The sequence below is a fragment of the Muscardinus avellanarius genome (assembly GCF_963383645.1).
Source record: "Muscardinus avellanarius genome assembly, chromosome: 4".
NCBI lineage: Eukaryota > Metazoa > Chordata > Mammalia > Rodentia > Gliridae > Muscardinus > Muscardinus avellanarius.
Genome location: NC_137789.1, coordinates 139,517,997 through 139,543,365, shown reverse-complemented (window position 1 = coordinate 139,543,365; position 25,369 = coordinate 139,517,997). Strand labels below are relative to the sequence as shown.

The following is a 25,369-nucleotide window of genomic DNA, read 5'->3' as shown; positions in this document are numbered from 1 at the left end:
TGAACAGTGGCACTCCTCTCTGCAGTCATTCAAGATGGCTCACTCTTGGTCAAGAGGCCAGGAAGCGAGCAGATTCATTCTTGGGAAATTTGCATTTCCTGGAGCAGATAGGGTATTGACTTTCTAAATTTCACTAGTGTCTTGACTTAAAAATAAAAGATTCTAAAGTGAGAGAAGCTGCAGTGACATACTTACCCACTTTTTTGGGAGTCGTCTCGCACTGTCACATGGAATTGAGATAGCATTTGTTTCTAACCTACCTGAATCTTCTTTACTGGGAGCTTCTTTCCCTGCTACTAAGTGATTTTCACTTCAGGAAATCTTCTATTTGCGGAGAATCAGATAGATGGTCTTGTTGTAGACTATTGAAAAGCTTCTCTCCTCTTTTTGGAATGTGATACGGCTACATTTTATGCCTTCTGATGCATGCAGCAGGGATGTGTGCTTTCTGGTTGTAAAAAGGTCTCCCTGAGTGTGATACAAAGATGATCTCGAGATCAGGACAGTAAAAGTCTTAACACCGTCTATCGTCTTAGTCTGCAGTTACAGATCACAAGCCAAGAAAATTGAAGTTTAAGTATATACCGAGTCTCTGCCCGTTCCCATCTTCCATATGGAAATGACAAAATTTATCTCCCCAGTTTGTGAAGTGGATGAAAAAACAAAATGTATGCATAATTTCTAGTTAGCCATAATAGAGTGAAAAGATTCCTGCCTATATTAGCTAGGAATTGTTCCTTTTTCTTTATTTCCATCGTCTTCAGTCTCTAAAGCATTCAGTTCAAACCTGTCAGTTCTGAGTCTTTGTCCAACTATGATGTGTAATGATGGCAGGTATTTGATTCATCTTGTTTTCTTCCCATTTAACACTTAGCATAACAATAAGCTGTAGTTAGTACTTAAAATATAGATAGATAGATAATTATGTTGGGCTGTTTGAAAGCAAAAAGTATAATTTCAAACTCTCTCAAGTTATTACTTTTCCCTTCCCATGAAGACAATGTTACATGGTAGTTAAACATTTGAGTTCTGGGCTCAGACTGTTGAGGTTCAAATCCCAGCTGGCCTATAAATGCACCTGCTAATCTTATACCTGTGAAGAAAATAAAAATATCTGGCTTCATATGGCAGTAGGAAAGTTATATATAAATTATTTTATTTGAAATATTTCATAGACTGACATATATACACAGATATTTAATAAATTAAGGATAGTAAGCCAGTTGCAAAAAGGAATTCTAATTTCACAATCTAACTAAAGTACTAAAATTAGCTATGTAACCACAATCCAGGCCTCTCAACTACTGTCATTAGGTCCTTATTCTGCCACCATAAATAATGTATTTGACTTTATTCCCATTATGCAAAGGAAATTTGAGTATTTTATAGGAAATAGATGAAAGGCCTCAAATTCAGATTTTAATTACAAATCTGTACCTTGATATGTTGCATTTCCCCTGGGTGCTTTTTTCCTAGATAGAAGAAGCTCACACAGTGGGAAGCAGACCTCTGTAGCATCTTGGCCAACCTTCAAGAATCCTGCAGATTTGTGTGTGAAAGCTAACACTCTAGAATGAAAGGACAGAGAAATCAATAAACCTTTGGATTAGATCAGAGACATGTTTTACAACCACTCAGCTCTCACAAAAGAGATACACAGCTTTGAATTATCAATGGCATTCAATCCTTTAATCAGCTAAGCTTTCAAGAGGAAATCTGAGGTATTTGGAATATCATTCCTAAAATTGGGATTTGATGAAATGGCAATGCTTTTGTCTTGCAGTCGCTCAGGGTTTTTTGATCTGACTGAACTCTAGGGATTAGGTACAAAAATTGCTCATGTTACTGGAATATGATTTAGTTCCTGGAGTAGCCCATCACCAATAAAACTGCAGCCAGTCAATCAAACCATCAACAAGTATTAAACTTCTTTGAGTCATTGGGAGGATATTATGTGTAAGTTCACATGCAATTGTAAGGATAAAAGGATAAAGATGATCTAGGGCCTGCATGACGTGGATTTCAATGTAAAGGCAGGACCTAGATCATGCTCAGATTTCTCTATCATGTATGAAAATTGACCTTTATTTTAACATCAGTTTTCATCTGCAAACATGATGTAAAGAATGGGGAAAGATAATAAGATTACCTTTTCATAAATATTATGGTGCCTGAAGAATAAAGGCTGACATGGGAGGTTGAGCCGTAAGACATATTACAGCCTTCTAGATGAGAGTAGATATAACCCAGACCAGGTTGAGGGAGGTTAAATATGTACACAGCTTACTGACTCATATATGGAGTGAAGCAACAGTTGAGAGAGTCAAGGAAGGCACGGAGTTCTTGGTTCGTGCAATGACAATTGCATTTTCAAGAATGCAATTCTCCACATTTTCAAGAATGCAATGCTCCACACTGATGGTGAAGCATTGTGTAGAGGAGATCCCAGCAAGTAGATAGTGTAACTCTGGGCCAAGTTCAAGCCTGAAGTGATCTCTCTTAGTGTCACAGTGTACTGCTGCAGAATCCGGGGTTAGGTCCATTTTTCCTGATTCATAGCCTGGATTGCTAAAATGGAGAGCTCAGTTACAAAGGGGTAATGAGCGTCCAGTGGGGAATTCTGTCCAAAGGTGAATTTACAGTTATGCTAATGAAGCAGAAGTTGCAGAGTCTGTCTGAGCACAGGGTTCTGGAAGTAGAGGGGCTTGGGGATACTGTGGATTGTTCCAGATTAGAAAGGAGAATGAGGCTACAATCAGGAAGTAGCTTTATTTACTCATTTCTGCTAATATGCCTGATAGCTCAGAAAAATACAAAACATGAATCTTTAAGGTACAAGTAATATCTCGTGATCTGATTTTCCATTTTAGGAAATATTCGCTTTTGAACTTCATTTCATTCTTAAGTTTGTTTTGTGTTGCTTAAAGAGAAACCCCAAAGCATAAAATTTCCATTCTCACAAAGCCTGGATCTATGCTTCACAAAATTGTCTCTTGAAACTTTCTAGCTTAGATCTGTTCCCATTGTTTCCTTCTGTGCACAGGGACTCCTCATTTCTTCTCCAAATCAGTGTATCATATATTAAGATTATTCTCTATTCTCAGATATTATTTAGCAATTAGATCTTCTAACATCATAACCTACACCATTCAACAAAGAAGTAGCTGTTGGACTTAAATGATATTTCCAATCATTTCCAAATCTAAGTTTCTTTTAAATGTATGGCAAAATATTGATTTTGTTATACCCAATTACTAGCCATGCCATTGTAGGGATTTAGAATTAGACTCATAAAAGTATTTCAGAGAGTGGGTATGGTGGAGCATGCCTGTAATCTCAGATGCTTGAGAAGCTAGAATAGGAGGATAGAGAATTCAAGCCAGCCAGGTCAACTTAGTGAGAGCTTGTCTCAAAATCAAAAATTAAAAAGACTGGGATGATACAGCTGTGGTGGCACATGCCTATAATCCTTGTGCATGAGAGGCTGAGACAGGAGGATTACTGACAGGAGGTTCAAGATCATCCTTTGTAACCTAGAGATACCCTTTTTCAAAATAAACAAACAGTTACAAAATAAACAAAATTACAAAAAGGGAGAAGGCTATGGGTGTAGCTAAGAGATATAATGCTCCTGTGTTCAACCCAAGCACAACCAAAAAAGAAAGAAGAAAAGAAAAGATAGAAGAAAGGAAAGAGAAAATAAATTTAAAAAAGAAAAAAGGAGTATGACGTAGCTCAGTGGTAAAAGTACCTGAGTTTCATCCCCAGTATCATTAAAAAAAACCCACAGTATTTTGGTTCTATAACTAAGAATCAATGAATATAATGAATATATAAGGATCTCTTAACCTCTATGAGATTTTTCCTCAACAAAAATCCTTTGTTATTTATTAATTAATTTTATCTGGAATTTTAAAATTATTATCTAAATTTCAGTTTTGTGCTTTTTTTTTTTTTTTTTTTTTTTAGTTTTGAATCATCATTTAATGTCAATGTGTTGTGTTACAAGGCAAACAAGAAATCTGCTGCCGGGAGTGGTGGCGCACGCTTGGAATCCCAGCATTCGGAAGGTTGAGACCAGACAAGGATCATCATTTGTGGACAGTCTCAGCTACTTAGTGAGGCCCTCAGTAACTTAGTGATACCCTGTTTTAAAATAAAAAAAGAAAAATAGGGCAGGAGATGTAGCTCGGAGGTGGAATTACCCTGGGTTCCATCCCCAGACCCACACACACAAAAAAAGTCTCCTAATGGAGGAGTCACTTGTTCATTGATTATTGTTTTTAGGAGAGTAAGATGTTTCTTTTTTCCTCTTAAGACTACCTTAAGACTTTCTTCCAGGAAAGGAAAAGTTGTGATATTAGCTTATTGGCTCTCTGTGTTGTTTTATTCTTGTTACTTTTTTTTAGCTGTGCTTCCTAGAAAATGGGAGTAAAATATATAAAAGCTTATATTTTTAAATTTTTTTTCTAAGTGTCATACTGAGGTCCATGTTCTAATGTTTAGATCTCCATTATATCCATATTTTTTTATTTATTGAGAGGCTGTAATATCTTGTGTTAACCTTGAGAGTTAGTGTCTTTCAGAATTGAGTTGATCTCTTCCGACCCATGAATAACAGCATGGAAACCAAGACAGAGAAGTGGCGAGGGAAAGACTTGCTTCATTTCTTCACATTAAAGCTTAGTACAAGAAGTCAGAGAAACAGAAAGGTCCTCATCATTAACATGCAGCCTGCTGCCTAATGGTGTGTTCACTTTGTGTGTGGACTCTCACAGAGGGAGAGTTAGTATTTAGAGTATCTCCAATTCAGATGGAGAGGTATCTGAAAATGTGGAGTTCTGTCTTTCTCAGATAATTGCATGGTTAAGCTAGAAGGGAAGATCTCCATTCTTCTTATCCCTTCCATCTCTGCTACCAACTCCAGGCTATACTCCCTTATATAATCACATGACATATCTCTTTTTGCTGGATAAAATTCCGGAGAGAAGATAAGGCATGGAATAGTTTTTTATTGTTTTATAGGTACAGAATTCTCTGCACTTTCTTTGTTTTGCAGTCAGGTGATCTGTGACCTAATTTGAATTGGACTAAGTTAGAGGATGGCTTGGGTATCATGCTCCTTGTCTTCTAAGCACTATGGAGGGAACAGGAACAGGATGCATAGAATACTGGCTTGGGCAAAATATTCTCTTTTTGAACTTTACCTCTATACACAGCAACTCAAGTTGTCATTTCTCTTTCTTTCCACCTCCTCCTCTTCCTCTCTTCTCCTTAACCCCAGCTATTTTCATGTCATTTTTTTTTTGTGTGTGTGTGTGTGTGTGTGTGTGTGTGTGGTACTGGGGATGGAAACCAGGGACATTCTACCTCTGATCTATACCCCCATCCTTATTTTTTTATTTTTTTATTTTAAAACAATGTCTCAATAGGAAAAAAAACTCACTAAAGTACTGAGGCTGGCCTCAAATCGTGATCCTCCTGTGTTGGACTCCCGAATGCTGGGATTACAAGTGTCTACCACCACGCCCAGCTCTGTTTTTGTGTCTTAAAACTTTGACTTTGGGTATCTGGGTCTGGTACTATAATTCATCATCCATATGTAGAGAGCTCTTGTCTTGAATATGAATTTTCCTTGTATTCTGTATAATTTTTTCATCTTGGTACTTATATTGATGCAGCTGCTTGGCTTGATTTCAAAATAATTTAAAAAGTCATTTAATAGAGCATCTCCCTTCGACTGACTTGATATGGAGGATAAATAGAATATCATTTACTAAGAATAAAAAGAATATGAAATGACCAGTATGATTTGCTAGATATGAGTACATGTTTGGGGAATTACCCATTTCTTGATATTCAGTAAAAGAAGGAAGAGGGAGAAGTGACAGAGGAGAAAACATAGGACTGAAGTTTCAGTCGTCTGACTTTGGCTTTGTGAAACTAATAGAGTTTTGAGAGAGCTGTTAGTATCTGTCAACGGGAAAAGAAGAGCCTGTTGCAGATCAAAGGTGGTGCTTTAAAGATCCCCATCAAAAGGCAAATTCTGTCTATTGAATTTGTTTACTAAACATAAAGACTTGACTCCAGGGCTAGAGTATAATTTTCTATACTTACAAGCATTCCTTTGCTTGTCACTAGTAAGAAGGAACTGAGTGTTCAGAAGACAATGGGAGAAGAGACTCGGTTTGCCTTAAGGAAAAGACCTACAGATTTTTCAGGTGGCAACTCCTGGGGCAGGGCTCCACAGTATCTGTACAGTGACTGACCTGAAGTCTTAGTTGTAAATGACCTCTGGCTCTTCAAGGGAATGGATGCATAGTAAGAACACAGCAAACTTATTTAAAAAGCTTTCCATTTCCTGCAAGGGCTCCCTACTTTCTACAATTTGCTCTGTATCTTGCCTTGGTTCTGTTATCTATTTGTCTCTATCTCTGTCTGCATCGCTGTTGGTTGTCTTGTCTTTTAAGTTCCCCCAAAAAGGCACAGTAGCTGTGTAGCTCACTCAATTTCAGTGTCATGCAGAGAATATTACATAGATAAACATCGCATTAAGTTATCTGTCGGCTGCTACCAAACATGAACGTCATTTGGGGCATTAAATACTTCCCAGAGGCAAAAATCTGTTTTCTGGATGGCCGCACACCCCAAATTCAGCCTACTCTTTCTACTGTGTTTTTCTTTCTCCAGCTGTGTTTGCGTGTGCTAGATTAAGTTAGCCTGATGACTTCAAGTTAATGTGTGTGTGTGTGTGTGTGTGCGTGTGTGTGTACATGTTCATGCGTGTACATCATACGAATCTTCCAATACCCCTGGGACACCTTTAATGCAGTTTAGCAATTTTTTTTTTTTTTTTTTTTTTGGTGCTACTGGCTACTGGAGGTGGAACCCAGAGGCTTTCTACCTCCGGGCTATACTCTCAGACCCATTTTTTTAATATTTTATTTGGAAACAGTGTCTCACTCAGTTGCTGAGAGCCTCACTAATTAGCTGAGGCTGGCTTCGAACCTGCGTGATCCTCCTGTCTCAGCCTCCCAGGCGAGGGGATTACAAGCGTGCACCACCACACCCGGCTGCAGTTTAGCAATTATTGATTTCTCTCCCCTTTGATGACTGAGAAGGAATGCCATTACACATTCACTTAAATCTTCCGCATTAAGCTGGGAAACAGTGTGCTGAAATGTAGGAATAGATATGTGCACATTCACTACCAGGAACCCCTGGTCTGAGTAGGTCAACAGGGTTCCATTTTTTTTTTAATAAGGCAAAATTAAAAATGACCCAAAAAAATGTCAGGCGTGGTGGCTCACACTTGCACTCCCAGCATTCAGGAGGAGGAGACCTTAGGGTCACGGTTCACAGACAGCCTCGGCTACTTAACGAGGCCCTTCACAAATCGGTGAGACACTGTTTCAAAAATAAAAAAGACTAAAAAAATAGGGCTGGGGGTGTAGCTCAGAGGTACAATGCCCCTGGGTTTCATCCCTGGTACCGTACAAAAAATGACCAAAAATTATTGCCATGAACTTGAAGTCAATAAAGAGTTGAAGCCCCTATTTCTCTAATATAAGGAATTCAGGGACTGTCTTGAAGAAGCTAGAATGAGAGGAAGAGGTTTATGACTGGCACCATATCTGACAAATAATGAGTCTTCACTAAAAGTCTTTGAAGTGTACAGAGAGTGAGGGGACTTTAGTGGTTCTGTTCTTTTAATTTTTAGCTTAGAAAAGAATACCTATGTTAATTTTTATCTCAAAATACAAACCACACTATTTTTAAAAAAGTCCCTAAACTAGATATAAATGTTTAATTATTGTGTTTTTGTCTTTTGGGGATTATTTAGTCAACACTTATTTCTCAAACTAGAATTTCAGCTTCCTAAGAGGCAAAGATGGTGATTTCTTTCTTTTTTACATTAAACTTGTAAAATTTCCTTAGTACTTCACATATTGGTGTACATTACATACATGTTTGTTCAACAAATAAATAGATAACAAAGGTGTAAACAAAATACATGGATATAGTATGCCTTTTGCTCTGTCTTAACTCTCCTAACAACCATACTTAATGGCCAGTATAGCATGGAGGACGTTAAGAATGGTGATCAAAATTCTGAATGTGATGTAACTGGACTTGTCCACCACTTACTGTCTTAGAAATGTAAGTAACCTGGCTTCCCTCTGCCTCAGTTTCTTCATCAGAAAAAAAAGAATTACTCAAAAGCATCTCAATAATGAAATTGGGCACCTAGATTATATATTCAATAAATGCTCAGTGAGTTAATTAGACAAGTTAGCTCAACACTGAAGTGACTCCTTCAAGATCAGACACTGGATCTTACAGAAGCTACTCCCATTGTTTGATTTTTGTTTGCTTGATTGTTTTCTGACACAACCAGAATCTGCCAGAGCAAATGCCAAGTGAAAAGACCACCTTCTTATTCCCCCATTATTTATTGGTGCCCAAGTATGGGCATATATGTGGCTTTATCTTGGCCAGCGAGGGTCAAGGGAATGAGTTGAGAGGGCTTTGGGAAAATATTTTATTTCCTATTGTGGTTTAGATCTTTAATGTTGCCCACAGGCTCATGAACTGAAGACTTGGTTGCCAACCTCTGCCACATTGTGGAAGCCATGACATCTTTGAGGGGATGAGGCTTCCTCATGGATAGAAGTTAGGTTACTGGAGCCCTTGAAATCAAAACTACCCTGAGATTTCACCTTACCCCAACTAGAATGGCAACCATTCAAAACACAAACGACGACAGTGGTATTAGGAACCTGACCCTTTCTCTTTCTCTTTTTGCTTTCTGCATTCTATGAGAGGAGTAGCATTGCCCAGACACATGCTCCCCACCATGATGTCCTGCTCTGACCCAGGCCCCCAAACACCAGAGCCAGCTGACCATGGACTGAAAACTCTGAAGCCATGACTCTTTTAGTTGGTTATCTCAGGTACTGTGTCACAGTGATAGAAACCTAGCCCCTTCCCTAACTAAAAAGCAAATCCTAATAAAAATCATTTATACAGAATATTGGATCCCCCCCCTTTTTTCTGCTGAATGTGCTATGCCCGTGATAAAAAAAAAAAAAAAAAAAAAAAAAAAACGTGTTGTTGGCCACCTTGCCCCCACAAGAATGTAAGTCACACTGAGTGGTGACACACTCAGAGAGGACACATAACATCACTGGGGTCCTTAACAGGATTGTAAGGCTAAGTTAGTCCTAGAACTGCATAAACTCTGGGCTTCGTACTACAAGAGCTAATAAACCCCTTCTTGTTTGAAGCACATTTAGGCATCTGTTTCTTGCTGCTAAAGGCATTCTGGTGAATATGACAATTGAACTGTAACTCAAAATCTGGGTTTTGATCCCAAAGCCTTTTCTCTTCCCAACAGAGCACACTGCCAGACATTTAAGGGCTTTCACATTAGAGCCATGGCTTTTCTCTGTATTCTGATATTTTTTGGATCCTTACTCTAAGTTTTTTTTTGCTTTTTTGTTTTTTTCTTTTGAAACAGGGTCTCACTAGGTTGCTGAGAACCTCACTAAGTAGCTGAGGCTGGCTTCAAACCTGCATGATCCTCCTGTCTCAGCCTCCCAATCACAGGGATTACAAGCGTGCACCACCATGCCCGGCCTCATACTCTAAGTTTTAACTAAACCTGAGCACTTGTTCTTGTCATAATTCTGAGTTTTCATGCCTCTGGGATTACCATTGTCCTGATCTGTCTGTTAGATACCATCTCATCTCCATGATAATCACACACTCCTCTTCTATGAAGACAATCCTCTTCATTACATATTTCTGTCTTAATCTCTGATATATATATATATATATATATATATATATATATATATATATAATTTTCTCCTCTTTTATGTCTTTTTCTTTCTTGCTTTGTAAAGATGTGTGTACACACTTATTTCTGCATCAGACTGTGAACTTCAAGGAATTGTCACCAACTCTTTGCCCTGTTGTACATAGCATTTGTATTTTATTTCTATTTGAACAAGGCTTACTAAATGTTTATTAAATTAAATGCAGAATTTTAGAGCTAAAAGTTATTTCTTCTGAACAAAACTTTTTTTTGGGGGGGTACTGGGGTTCCTGGAAGCCCTTCTACCTCTGGGCTACACTCCCAGACATATTTTATATTTTTATTTGGAAATAGGGTCTCTTAAGCCAGCACAGCTGGCTTCAAACTTGCATGATCCTCCTGTCTCCGCCTCCCAAGCGCAGGGATTACAAGCGTGCGTCACCACGCCCGGCTGAACAAAACTTTTATTTTGAAGGAATAATAGAAGTATTATTCTTGAATTTCTGAACACCATAAGATTCAGTTCAGTGATATCATTAAAGTTATATACATTATTTTCTGTTAATAGATTTATAAACTCGGAATCTTAAAGGATTCATGGTAACTCAAAAGGATGAAAGCCTCAGTTTAAGTTTGAAAGTTGGATAAATATTTACTGAGCCAAAAAAAAAAAAATCTGAAACATGCATATTTTTTTTAAATCTGTTGTGAATTTGATTCTTTTCCTTAAAATTGGAGTGCAAAGAAAACAACCCCAAGCCAAAGATGCTTCTGGATATTGAATATGCCTATTTTATCTAACACTTGGATATCCAGGACAGATTATTTGAGATCCCATCAGGCCCCTTATATTTCTTTTCTTTATATTTTCTTCCAGCTGCATATGTAAATATATTCAACCAAAGGTTCTCTAGCAAACTCCTGCAATAAGCAGAGAGGTAGTCCTTTGAGGTACAGCAAGGAAGAAACCCCAGGCCTGCTGGAAACTGCTTAAGGAAGGATGGAGGTATCCAGCTTCACCTCTGCCCAACCTGTCGGCATCTTCAACATGCCCTCCCCTTGCTCTCAGGAGCCATTTTGGCCCACTGCAGGAGAGAGGAATTGTGAACATGAGCATGGTGAGCCCTGTATGATGCAGTCTCCCTGTGTGCCCCAATTACAAAGACACCTGCCCAACCCAACCCCAAATCACTAAAACCTGAAAAGCAATGCATGAAAATCATGTTGTTGCATATAGTAAGACTCATGTCTTCATTACATTATTCAGGATTTGGAGCTACAGACCATTGTGAACACAAGAGACCTTAGGATTTTGAAGCTCAAATTGCTCACTGTTAAGGAACTTAGTACATACATTATTTCCCTTGAGATTTGTTTTCTCAGTCAGAGAGAAAGAGAAAAATAAAAAGAATATGAATTATTAATAACTGAAAAGTAAGGTGAAATGTCCCCATTTTCTAAGATGCCTTGAGGCTGAGATGAGGTGAAGTGCAGGACCAGGCCAAGTGTCCTGGGAGTGCATAGACACCCCCACTTTTTACACCCTTCCCTGGAATGTGCATTTTTTCCTTTAACAAAAAATTAGGAGGAAACTACTTTTTTATTTCCTTGAGAAAGGACATGGAATATTTCTGTGCTGCTACTTAGAAAATAGAGAACCCATGTTCGTTCTCTACAGTCTAGTACTTAATTCAGAAGTTTTAAAAAACATGCTATGTAAATGCAGGTTCCTAGGACAGGGCTTAAGGGTTTTTCTGAATGTTTGGGACTTCATTTCTAAATTATGTTTTATATTGGTAATGGAAAATGCCATTGTATTCAGAATTGTTACATAACTAGTAACTGGCATAATCAAGACTGCCTGTGTATTAACTTATACTGTTGCCAAATTAATTCATTTTAACTCATGCCCAGGAAGAAGGCTTGCCCTGCCATTTCATACAACAGAAGGTTTTTCACAGGCTTTAGCTATTTTACAGTAGAACACTCTGTTTAGTTATCCACATACTGGTGTCTCTGTTTATCTCCAGGAATGCTTTTGTTTTGTAACCCAGTAAAGAAAGAGGTTTGGGCTAGAAGGGAGGAATGAATTGGCATTTTCTTCTCACAGGGTTCTTTGTGATGCTTTCTCACTCCCATACAGAGGGGTGAAGGGCCAGAGTTGACAGAATTCTTAACTTCTGGCTGTGTAAAGCTCTGGAAGCCAGGTGAGGAACCTCTGGCTCAGCACTGGGAGGAAACCTTTACTCACCTCTTGGAAGACTGCCACCACTGTTACTTTCTTCACTGTGTCTGGCATACCTTCACCCTCCAAAGAGTGGGCTGTCTGAGAATAGGGGAGTGGTGTGTGGGCATCTGCATTTTCTCTGTCAGTATGGCCAAAGTGTAGTTTCTCCTAGAGCTTTGCAAACTATAAATGTAAGAAGCTGGGTGTGGTGGCGCACACTTGTAGTCCCAGCATTCGGGAGGCTGCTACCGGAGGATCGTGGTTCGCAGACAGCTTCAGCTACTTAGTGATGCCTTCTGCAACTCAGTGAGACCTGGTTTCAAAATAAAGAATAAAAAAATAGGGCAGGGGATGTAGCTTGGAGGTCGAATGCCCCTGGGTTCCACCCTCAAACCCGCCAAAAAAATAAAATAAAATAAAATAAATAAATAAATAAATAAATAAATAAATAAATAAATAAATGTGAGAAAGGAACCACAACAAAGGGCTCTATGGAAGTTCTCCTGTGGTCATAGCAGTTCTGAGACTGGGTATGCTGGACCTTGAGATAGGTCCCTGGAAATCCCCAGAAGTAACTGAATATTGAAGTTCTGGTAGAGTGTAGGCAGTTTTCTAGCCATAGATATTTAAATTATAGATATTTAGAGATAATGTCTAAAGATTTAGAGATGAACCTTTAGAAAGCTGTTAGAATATCATCAATACTTATTCTATTAAATCAAGGATTATTTTTATGCTATATTATGAAAACAAGATAGAGAAATAAATGGGAAGCTGATGGATACTCCATTTTGTGGAAGTGTATATATGTTTATCTTAAGAGCTGTGCTCTTGCTGAATACATAATTGAAATGTTATACACTTTAAGAAGTCTAGTCATAGGAGGAACTCTAGATGAGCAAATAAGGGATCTGAGGGGCATGGGGGGGGAGGAAACTCCCTAATGTACAGGATGTACTTTAAAAAATATATCAATCACTGAGCCAAACATAAGAAGGAGGAAGGGGTGAGGGAATGGGGTAGAAAATGGGTAAGGGCTAACCATGTATGCCTCTACCATCTTGTACTCCATTAAAATGTATGACTACCATGCACCAATAAAAAATTGAAAAATGTAAAAGTTGATACTTGAAAATTGTTTATAAAGTCGATAGAAATAATCATTTACAAATTAAGTATCACATTTCATAGGAGCAAATAGTTTTTTTTTTTTTTTGTAGACTTTGAAAAACTACACAAAATTGTAGGCAATAGGACCAGAGTAGACAGAGAGGAGCGTTTTTCACTTTCCCTCAATTGAAAGGAGCGATTTTGGCAGTGGATCCTTTAACAGTTGCTGATTTTGTTAAATAGTATCACTAATTAAGTGGAACAGAAAAACTAGCAAAAGAAACAACAAAGTTGTTCTTTTTAAAGGAAAAATCTTGTACATTTCTTGGTTCATTATAGTTTCCCATCATACTATAGTTTATGGTGATAGAGACCTACATGTCCACAGCCCTTGGGGAGCATTCCCATCCTTTTCCATATATGTTATTGAGATGGGCAATGGGATTCTCACATATACACATATGTCGATAAACGTGTTTTTTTCCCTCTCCCTCTCTTTCTGCCTCACCTTCCCCTAGACCACCTCACTAGAGTTTCTCCTCCATTATCTGATATCATGATGTATCACTAGCTATGCAGGGGTAAGGTAGTTTAAAAAAAAAATGCATGTATACAGTAAAGAGAAAACAAGAAGGGAAGAAAGACCTCAAATCATCGATTGGAAACATAACTAAAGGCTAGCAGTTCCTCATTCTTGCTCCGGTTCTGGAAACAGAAAGATTAAGTAGATTGATTCAAGCATATGTGCTTTGAAATACCATAAAGGACACCTCTCCTGGTGCAGTATTGATAAACTGCCAGAGTGTATCACTGCCATTTTAGTTTTACCAGCCCAGCAAGAGAGGCAGAGAACAGATTTCTACCTTCGTACCCGCTCGCCTACCTGCCCTGGGAATTGCTTAAACAATCTTTGTGTGTTTGCGCGGGCGGCACCACGCCATCCCATGCTGGGTTAAAGGGTTCCTTCTCTGGGGCACCTCTGCTTTCCCTGGAGAGAAGAATGGGATATGTGGCCTGTGACCAGCTGAACTTCATTATTTACCTTGGTGCTGTATTGTATCAAAGGAGCAACTACCCAGAAATGCTTTCTGCTCACACCCCCATTTTCTTGGTGGGGGACTTAGAGGCCCATTCAGGAAAATTGCCCTGAGGTGGAACAGCAACGTCATTCTGTGTCTTCAAACAGCCACCCTGCTGTCGCTGATCAGTGTCCCTGGGTTGGCAGTGATTGGAATTTAGCACTTAGAGAGACTTAATTGGCACGCAGATCTGTTAAGCATATGCCCCCACCACAGGCCTACCATCTGATGTACCCATGGGGGGGCTTCGCACCTCACACAGACGCTCACGTTTTGCTAAAGAAGCAAGTTTCAAACTTATCCTTGAAAAAGGCCTGTGCTGTGGCTTAGGCGAGGGGTGGCCTTAGAGGACAGGTACTCAGATGTCTCTGTCCCTCTTTCAGTTACCATAGCTCTCCATTTCTTTGAACTCAGGGAACATCTATGGCCATAGACTACCAGTTTTCTTGCTGTGAATAAGTGTCAGGAATCTGCTCATTGATGTTTCTGCCTTCAGTAAATCAAGCGCTCTGGCAGTGGTAGTGTAGAACTTGGAAGGATTCAGCACTCTTGGCAGCGCCCTACCTCCGAATTCAAGGTTAAAATGTTCTATGCACACTGTGGCTAGAACTGATCTTTGGGCCTTCAGAGAAAACTCAGTAAATCAATGCCAACTTTGTTTTTGCAGAATTGGAAACAGTAGAGCTAGGCCACAAGTTCTAGGTTATGAGTACCAGGAGTAAAAAAAATGAACTTCCACGAAAACTGAGCAGACGCAGTGTGCTCTTCTCCTTGTGTCTGGAAAGTGAGCAGGCACACAGAAATCAGTGGCTCGGAGGAGGCCTTTCTGTTGAATGTGCTGGAGCTTCTGAATACCAAGTAACTAAGTCAACCATGGCTGCAGGCACCAAAAGAATCCACCCTCACCACTGATGGCTGTGGTGCCATGGCTTTCAGTGGCACAGAGAAGGGATGTGTTAGCTCTCCATGGACCTCTTTCCTTTGAATTCTGTGCTAGTTGGAGCAAGGAGTCCCAGGCCTCACCATGTTTCTTTGGATTCTCTTCTGGATTTATCATGAGGAATACTGCACTCAGCGAAGCTTCTTGAATGTTAAAGGAATGAACTAAATAGTTAGATTACTTCAGAAGGATGTTGAGGATACTGATGGGTTAAAAATCAAAGGAGGGTTTGCTGTAAGGCCAGGGAAGCTCCTTGTTTTTATAGGCTTCTTCCCAGGACGTCTGATTTTTATTTTCATACTCATTTTATTTTTTTTAATTTTTTATCGCTGCATTGTAGTAATACATCTTAATGGAGTACAAGATGGTGGAGGCATACATGCACACATCATTTAGCCCTTCCCCAATTCCCACCCCATTTTTCTCACCTCCCTTCTTCACATGTTTGGCTTAGTGATTGACTTTGATATGTTTGTCAATGTACATCATGGACATTAGGGAATTTAACTCTTTCCTCTTCTACTTCCCCTCGTTTAGGTCGCCTTATTTGCTCCTTTATAGTTTCTCCTTCTTAGTCTAGAGTTCCTCTTATGACCCATTTTTCTCCCTAGCTTCTGCATATTAGGGAGAGCATTCAATTTCTTATTTTTTGTGACTAATTTCACTTAGTATAATGTTCTTCAGTTACATCCATTTACCTGCAAATTATGTAATTTTGTTCTTCTTTATGGCTGAGTAAAATGCCATTGTGTACATATCCCTTAGTTTTGTCATCCATTCATCTGTTCATGGACATCTTGGCTGGTTCCATAGTTTGACAATTATGAATTAGGGAGCTATGAACATAGATATGCATGCATTAGTTTGATAGTTTTGTTTCCATTATTTTGGGTAGATACTCAAAAGTCGTATTTCTGGATAATATGGTAGGTTCGTTCCCATTCTTCTGAGGACCCTCCATACTGGTTTCCAAAGTAGTTGCACTAATTTGCAGTCTCACCAAAAATGTAATAGAATTTCCATTTCTCCAAATCTCCACCAGCACTTGTTGTTTGTGTTTTGAATGATGGCCATTCTATTTGGAGTTATGTGAAATATCAAGGTAGTATTGATTTGCATCTCTCTCATTGCTAATGATATTGAATATTTTTGATACATTTTCTTTTGTGAAGTGTCTATTTAGTTCACTTGCCCATTTTTTATTGGGTTATTTGTTTTCTTACTGCTGAGTTTATTGAGTTTTCTCTATATTTTAGATATTAGTCCTCTATTAGAATAATAGTTGGCAAAATTTTCTCCCATTCTGTGGGCAATCTGTTGAGGTCCTTGATAGTTTCTTTTGCTTTATAGAAGCTCTTCAGTTTAATGTAATTTCACATATTGATTCACTTTGGGGTCTTATTGAGAACATTTTTACCTGTGCCTATGTGTTGCAGTTTTGGACCTATGCCCCCTTCAAGGAGCCTCAAGGTCTCTGCATCTAATTTGCAAGTCTTTGATCCATCTTGAATTGACTCTTTTAGAGTGAGAAAGTGTATTTGTTTCCAGTTTTCTACTTATGGTTAATCAGTTTTGCCCACACAATTTGTTGAACAGGCGATTTTTTTCCAGTGAATGTTTTTGGTCACTTTGTCAAAAAGCAATTGGATGTAAATGTGCAGATTTGTTTCTGAGTCTTCTTTTCTGCTCCATTGGTCTATGCATCTGTTTTGTGCCAGTACTATGCTTTTTTATTATTATGGCTTTGTAGTATAGTTTAAAGTCAGGTATTGTGATTTCTACTGCATGGTTTATGTTGCTGAGAAATAATTTGGCTATTCTGAGGATTTTGTTATTCAAAATGAATTCAAGGACTGTTTTTTTTTTTATGTCGATGAGGAATGACCTTGGCAATTTGATGGGTATTGCATTGAATTTGTAGATCACTTTTAAAAGTATGGCCATTTTGATGACATTTGTTCTGCCTATCCAAGAACATGGAAGATCTTTCCATCTTCTATAGTCTTTTTTGATTTCTTTGCTCAGTGTTTTATAATTTTCTTTGTACAGGTCTTTTACATCCTTGGTTAAGTTTATTCCTAAGTATTTTTTTTGTGTGTGTGTGAGATATCCTGAGTGGAAGTATTTTCTGTATTTCTTTTCAGTATATTTATGGTTGGCATACAAAAAAGCTTCTGATTTTTTAAGATTGATTTTGTATCTTTGCTGAATTTGTTGATCAGTTCTATAAGCCTTTTGGTTGAGGTTGTTGGGTCTTGCAAGAATAGTATCATGTCATATGTAAATAGCAAAAGTTTTAGTTCTTCTTTACCTATTTATACTTTGTTGTTTTTCTTTTCTTGCCTTATTGCCCTGGCTAAAATCTCAAGTATTATATTCAAAAGAAGTGGTGATAATGGATATTCTGTTTATAGGGGGAATTGCTGTGTTTTTTTTTTCCCATTTAATTTGATGTTGGCTGTGGGCCTATTGTATATTGCCTTTATGATGTTCAAGTACAGTCCTTCTATTCTGATTCTCTGCAGTGTTTTTTTAGCATAAATGGGTGTTGGATTTTGCCAAAGGCATTTTTAGCATCTATTGAAAGGATCATTTGATTTTTGTCTTTGGTTCTGTTTATGTGATAAATTATGTGGATTGATTTTTATATGTTGGGCCAGCCTTGCAACCCTGGGATGAAGCCTAATTGGTCATGGTGTATGATTCTTTGATGTGGTGTTGAATGAGTGTTGCTAGTGTTTTGTTTAGCCAATTTGCGTCTAAGTTATTCAATGATATAGGCCTGTAGTTTTCTTTCCTTGAGCTGTCTTTTTGTGTGTGTGTGGGGGGGGGGGGTCTGGGAATGAAACCCAGAGGTATTTGACCTCCAAGCTACTCCCCCTGCCCAGTTTTTTATTCTTTATTTTTAAACAGACTCTCACTGAGTTGCGGGGGTGGTGGGCTCACTTAGTAGCTGAGACTGTCTGCAAACCGCAATTCTCCAGTCTCAGCTTCACAAATGCTGGGATTACAAGCATGCACCACCATGCCCAGCTTTCCTTGAGCTGTCTTTATTTGGTTTTGGTATTAATGTGATTCTGGCTTTATAGAATGTATTTGGAAGAGTCCTGTTTCTTTCTGTTTCACAAAGTAGATTGAGGAGTATCGGGATTAGCTCTTCTATAAAGATTTTATAAAATTTACTTGGGAAACCATCTGTTTCTAGGCTTTTGTTTGATGGTAGTCTCTTTATTGCTGCTTCAATATCTTTGATTCCTATTGGTTGGTTTAAATTTTCTATATCTTATTGACTCTGTTTAGGAAGGATGTATTTATTTAGAAAGTTGTCAATTTCTTCCCTGTTTTTTCATTTTGTTGGAGTATGGTTTTTCAAAGTAGTTTCTATTAATTCTCTGGATTTCTATACTGTTGGTAGTAATATCTTTTTTTCATCTCTTGTCTTTGTAATTTCAGTTGATTCCTTTTTATAGCAAAGTTGGCTATAAAAGTTGGTTTATCTATCTTGTTAATTTTTTCGAGAAACCAGCTTTTGGTGTTGATTTTCTGTATTTCTTTAATTCTCAATTTCATTGATTTTTTGCTCTGAGTTAATAATTTCCTGTCTTCTAATTGCTTTGGGTTAGACTCTTCCTGTTTTTTCAAGGGTTTTGAGGTATGTCATTAGATTATTTATACAGTGATTTTCTGTTTTTCTTCTATGAACTCTCAGTGCTATGAATTTTCCCTTTAATACTGCCTTCAAGGTATTCCAGAGATTTTGATATATTGTACCTCTATTTTTGTTTGTTTCTAAGAATTTCTTGATTTCATCCCTTCTTCTGTGAATTATTCTTAGCTCAGCAATGTGGTGTTCAGTCTCCCCATGTTTATGTGATTTCTCTGAGTCTTCTTAGAGTTGATTTCTAGTTTTATTCCATTGTGGTCTGAAAATACACAGGAAAGTACGTCACATCTTTTGAATTTTCTAATGCTCACTTTGTGGCCCAGAATGTGATCTATTTTAGAAAAGGTTCTATGAGCAGCTGAGGCAATGGTGAACTCAGCTGTAGTTGCTTGCAATATTCTATATTGCCTAATAGGTTCATTTGGCTGATAGTGTTTTTTAGGGCTGAAGCATCATTACTGACCTTTTGTGTAGCAGATCATTCTAGTGTGTGAGAGAGGAGTTGAAGTCTTCCAGTATTATTGTATTAGGACTTAAGTGTGACTTAATGTCACAAAGAGTTTATGAAACTAACTACACATATGTTTGGGGCATAAATGTTGACTATCATTATTTTCTTTTGTTGGATTGTTTCTTTTCCAGTAAATAATGACCTGCTTTGTCTGTTCTGATAAGCAACTTGTCTGCTATCATAGTTGCTACTCCTGCTTGCCTTCAAGTTCCCATGGCATGGATTACCTTGCTCCAGTCCTGTACCTTTAGTTTATTAATATCTTTATGTGTAAACTGTATGTGTTTCTTGCAAGCATCAGAGAGATGGGTTCTGAAATTTAATCCATTTTAGCACCCTATGTCCTTTCATTGGTGAGTTGAAGACATTCATTTTCAGTATGATTATTGATAGATAAATTTTAATTACTAATATTTTTAGTTTTCACTTCTGTTTGAGGTAGTGTTTCTACTTCTTTGCTTAGTTGTTTGCCTAATGGAAATTATTGTTTCCCTGGTTCTGGAATGTATTACTTTGCCAAGATGTATTACTTATTTCTTCTTTGCAGTTAATTTCTTTGAGTATTTTATTTCCTGCTGGTTTGGAAGACATAAATTATTTGGCTTCTTCATGGAAGATTTTTATTGTCCCATCTAATATGAGAGATAGTTTTGCTGGGTAGGAATTTTTGGCTGCAGGTTGTTTTCTTTTAGAGTTTAGAATATGTTACTCCAGGCACTTCTGGCTTTCATGACTTGGTTTGGGAAGTCTGGAGTGATTGTAATTGGTTTGCCTCTGAATGTATTTTGTTTTTGTTGCCTCTAATATTCTCTCCTTGGCTTCTATGTTGGTCATTTTGATGATAGTGTGTCATGGTGAACCTTTTCTCTGATCTTGCCTAAACTATTAAGTCTAAACTATTAAACTATTAAGTTTCCTGTACCTGTGTGTTGACCTCTTGTCGTATGTTTGGAAAATTTTCTGATAAGACTAGTTTGAAAAGATTGTTCATCCCTTTGGTTTCACCTTCTATGCCTATTATTCTTAGGTTAGCTCTTTTAAGATGGGCCCATATGTCTTCAATATCTAATTCATGTTGTCAAATTGTTTGTTTTTTTATAAATTACATACTATGTATTCATTTTTGAAATGATCATCTTCTAAGAACAAGATTCTATTCTCCATGTGGTCTAACCTATTGTTTACAGTTGCTATTAATGCCTCAACTTCAATGATTACACCTTTATTTCTTTCAGATCCTCTCTGAATTCTTTTCAGAAGTCCTATATAATTTTTACTGTTGAATTTCTGATATGTCTTTCTCTCTTCAATTTTGTGTCATCAGGTTCTGTTATTGAGGGATTATGGGAGCTCGTTGCTTCCTTATTATTCCTTCTTCTCATGATTTCAGAAGTTTGTATCTGTTGCTTTTGATAGATTTCTCTTAGTCTCTAGGTGTCAACTGGTATATCCAAGGGCATGTTGTGTTGTATTAAACAGTGAAGGTTGAGTGAGGAGGAAAATGAAATTATATATGCAATAGTGTAAAGCCAAAGATAGGATCAAATAGAATGAGAATATCAATCAGTTTGGTAAGGTAGTATATAGTAAAGATTAGAGATAGGGAATATGTAGTAGGATTCTATTAAACAAAATAGAGTATTTTGTATAGTAATATGAAGTTGATTTAATAGAAGGCAAAGAAGAGAAAGAAAAGAAAAAAGGAAAAGGGATGGAGAGAAGAGAGTAGGTATGTACAAGGGAAGAGGACTGTGAAAGGATTGGGGAAGAGAGCAAACAAGCATATATACAAACAAACAAAAAAAAACAACAATAAAATAATGCAACTCTACAAATGTATGACTACTCAGCAGACTTTGCCTGTGCAGTCTCTGTGCAGATGCTGATAGCCACGAGCACTTTTTCTGCTGAAAGCCTGTTTCTTCTGAGTCTCTGACTTTATGCAGAAGGCCATTATCAATGGGAATGGATCTAGTGTTAAGTGTAGGTTTTCCTCCACATTTTCCATGGATGTGGAATCTTGAGTTTCTTCCCCCTACCTGTGTAGGTAGCGGTTGCCTCTGAGACTACACCCAGTGTATATGTAAGAGTCTCTGTTCTTCACAGCTAGAACTGAGTTGCTTTGAATTCTCCCTGTTCACCATGTTTGGGTGGTCTGTCATGATCTTGGAGATCCTACTAGTTATCTAGTGTTAAACACAGGTCTCTCTCTACACTTCACCAATGCCAAACCTGAGTCTCTTTGAGCCTCTACTATGTTTAACAGCTGAATCTACCCCCACCTTTTCCAGGTTGAACCTGAAATTATCAGACCCAGTGAGTTTATTGTAGCTGTGTTTTTTCTCACCAGGATAGTGGGTTCAGTTATGGTGTTTTGAACAGTACACTAAATCTCTGGAGGGCATAGTAAGCTCAGCTGCCACTGCTGCAAGTTGTAGCTGGTATTTGTGCAGGAGAAATTGATGGCTTATAATTCAGATGAGCTGCAGCTTCTTACTTCTTTTCAAGTCATTGGTCTTTTTCCTGTGAGTCTCTTGTGGTCCTGCATAGTGAAACAAAATGTCACTGTTGTGGTCCCTTTGGACTCAGGCATTAAAAACAGGCGGGGTACTTTTCTTCTCTCTATCGAACTTTGAAATTTTTTTCTGCTGCCTTTTACTTGTCGTGCTTTTAAAAAAATATTTATTTAAGCAGGGCGTGGTGGTGCACACTTATAATCCCCACGCTTGGGAGGCAGAGACAGGAGGATCATGCAGGTTTGAAGCCAGCTGTGCTGGCTTAAGAGACCCTGTTTCCAAATAAAAATATAAAATAGGTCTGGGAGTGTAGCCCGGAGGTAGAAGGGTTTCCAGGAACCCCAGTACCACCAAAAAAAAATTATTTATTTAATTTTGGTGGTACTGGGGGTGGAACCCAGGGGCTTGCTAATTCTGGGCTATACTCCCAGGCCCTTTTTAAAAATATTTTATTTGAAAACAGGGTCTCACTAAGTTACTGAAAGCCTCATTAAGTAGTTGAGGCTGGTTTTGAACCTGTGTGGCCTCAGCCTCCCAAGAACGGCAAAGGTCCTCAAACATGTGCCACCACGCCCGGCTTTATCATGTTTTTTTTTTTTTTTAATGACTTTGCTATCTTTCTTTTGTCAGAACACTGTTTTCATGGCAATGAAGACTAAGTGTCAGCAGAACTAATATGTGCTGCTTCCCTCAGTCACCAACTTCCCAGAAGTTCTAATTTTCTTATTGATGCCTCTCCACTCGAAATTCTCTAAGCTTCAGGCCCCTGTAAAACCTAGGCTTGTTCCTGTTGAATGCTGTTGTTTAGACCTTCTGTGATGATTAGTGGCTTCCATCCAATTTTTTTTCTAGGAATTAAGAAATTAGAACAGTTGAAATCAAGCTTATGAAGGAGAAAGAGAAAGAACTAACATTTAGGAACTCCATGGTAATTTATATGCAATTTACATTTATTAACTAATTTTATTCTTCACAGAAACCCTTTCTGGGAGATAGTGTGCCCTCTACCCCTGATAATAGATGGTGATATTGAGGTCCTGAGAAGGTTTTTATTGTTGTTGTTGTTGTTGTTGTTGTTGTTTGTTGTTGTTGTTGTTGTTTTGTGGTATTGGCAATGGAGCCCAGGGGCATTCTAGCTCTGAGCTATACCCTCAGCCCTATTTTTTATTTTTTATTTTTAAATTTTTTGAAACAGGGTCTCACTGAGTTGCAAAGGTCTTCACTAAGTAGCTGGGGCTGGCTGAGAACCGCAATCCCCCAGTCTCAGCCTCCCAAATGACGGGATTACAAGCGTGAACCACCACGTCTGGCTCAAGGTTCTGAGAAGTTAATCATCCTGCCTGTGTGGTCCAGCTATGAGGGCTAGCCACTGCATCACTGACTTTCCTCTCTCCTAGCCACCTGCTCAGCAGCCACTTCATGATGTGCATATTTGATAGTTCTGCCTTCCTTCAGGAAAGTGTTAAGCCTGTAAGGGTAAGAATTGTCTGGAGTGTCAGGGAACTCTTGTTGCAGGTGTACTGGCCAAAAACTCTTCCAAGAATGGAAGGCAGGCTAACCTTTCCCCTGTCAGTGTAGCAAATGCTGTAACAATTCATTCAATTATGTTAAGCACCCATTAAAGGAATCCTAAATCCTCCCTTGGGCCATTTCAATTTTAAGAGATTGTAATTGTTTGAGACTAACCGTGATTTCTTCTTTTGCCTTCAGGTGATTCTCATTTTGACAAAACTCTATGACTATAACCTGGGGAGCATCACTGAGAGCTCACTCTGGAGGTATGTAGACCAATTGAGCCAGTAATTACTGTGTTATTTAAGCATGATGCCTGCTGTTGTCACTCTCTCTCAAGCCCGATTTCCTGGTGGGAAGGTTCCTGGTTATTTGCACCCCTTCCTTTCTGTGTTCATTCTGTTTCTCTTAACAATGGATCAGGCTTTGTCTCCAGGCAGGTCAGAAAATTACCTTCTTTATAGACCCTTTCTCTGAGGCAGTCAGACCTTTGTCCTACACTATTCATTAGATTGTATTAATACATTTTGGTGACCCCAGTTCTCACTGATCCTCCAGTTTACGGCACTGGAGGGAAAGTGGAGGTGCCTTTGCAGAAGGAAACAGTACAACATGAAGGTCGGCAAAAGCCAGGCTCCCAAAATATATCATCCTCTTTCACAGCTTGCTTTCCAGGTTCCTGCAGCTCACTAGTAGCACACAGTTGTCTTCACGTGCGGACGCGCATACACACACACACACACACACACACACACACACACACACAGCATGTCCATATCTCTGGGATTCACATTGTATTGCCTCACACATAAAGAGAGTGTAAACATTACTCTTTCAAATGAGTGGGTACAAGTGGTTTTTTGGGTGAAGTAACTCATTGAATAATAGGACAAAAGTATAGTTGAGCTGTTATAGGTCCAAAACCAGGAACACAAAACTCCTCAGAAACCCGATGTATTATTCTTGTTTCTCAAAACCAGCTTTGTTTTTCTTCTTCTTGACTGGCTCTTCTCTCCATCCAGCATCAGGTGCCAAGGAGAGCACGGCATCTGATTGGTTTGTCATGGATCACCTGATAATCCAGGAGCCAGTCCTGGGAGGGAGGGAACCCCTGGGATAATCTTCAGTGATATTCCTGAGAGTCTGGGCATTTGGTAGGAGGCTCAATTACAAGTGGAATTCTTCAGTGCATTCAGGGCCCAGCATCTACTGCATTAAATTCAGTAACCCTTGATCAGAATCTTCACGACTCAGTAAGCATGTGCTTCCTTGAAAGGTTTCTCTAATGTATGTACATACATAAGAATAAAAGCCAACATTTTTTAGACATGTGCCTGCCATAGCCGGTGCAGTCTGCATATTAGAAAATTAGAAGAGATGCAGTTTTGTCTGTGAGCAGGAGCTTGAGCAGCCAGAAGGATGTGCAGGGTCATAGGAGGAACAAGGTGACATAGACCACTAGGTTGGGGTTCAGTGGGCTGCCTGCTCTCTAGTGAGGGAGAGAAATGACATTTCTCCCAGCTTTGGGAAGAGAAGTAAGGAAATAGAAAAATGACACCATATCCCCTTCCTATTAATTCTCCCTTTTGAGGGCTCAGTCTCTGTGGCAAAAAAAAAAAAAAAAAAAAAAAAAAAATTATGCTGGTTCTACAATATGTATAAACATATATTACTACAAAATATTCACTGGTTTTCTAATATACCTATATGTGTCATGTGCTATACCCATCATATATTAGTAGTAACTACTTCAGATATGCTATACTATCAGAAACCAGTCATTTTATTTCTTTACTAGAAAGGGCACATACTTTGCTTAAAAGGTTATTTTGAAAAGAAAAGAGAGAATGAGAAAAATATACTACTTCACAAAGGCTTTGGTCGGACTCACAGTTCTAAGCAGCTTCATACACTCCTATCTGTGTTTAAGGAACTTAGTGTTAATTTAGGAGAGATGTGGGACAGCCCCATGGGTATGGAGGAAGAGAAA

General features: G+C 38.5%; 1 protein-coding gene across 5 annotated transcripts in view; it reads left to right on the top strand.

Moving 5' to 3' along the window:
- Positions 1 to 25,369, top strand: part of SORCS1 (sortilin related VPS10 domain containing receptor 1) — a gene marked incomplete at both ends in the record, with an annotated part of 539,831 nt that overhangs the window by 174,683 nt on the left and 339,779 nt on the right. For all 5 annotated transcript variants that reach the window (XM_080694691.1, XM_080694692.1, XM_080694694.1 and 2 more), the window contains one exon: positions 23,578 to 23,645. In XM_080694691.1, coding sequence (XP_080550817.1) covers positions 23,578 to 23,645 — 68 coding nt within the window. The remainder of the gene's footprint in view (positions 1 to 23,577; positions 23,646 to 25,369) is intronic.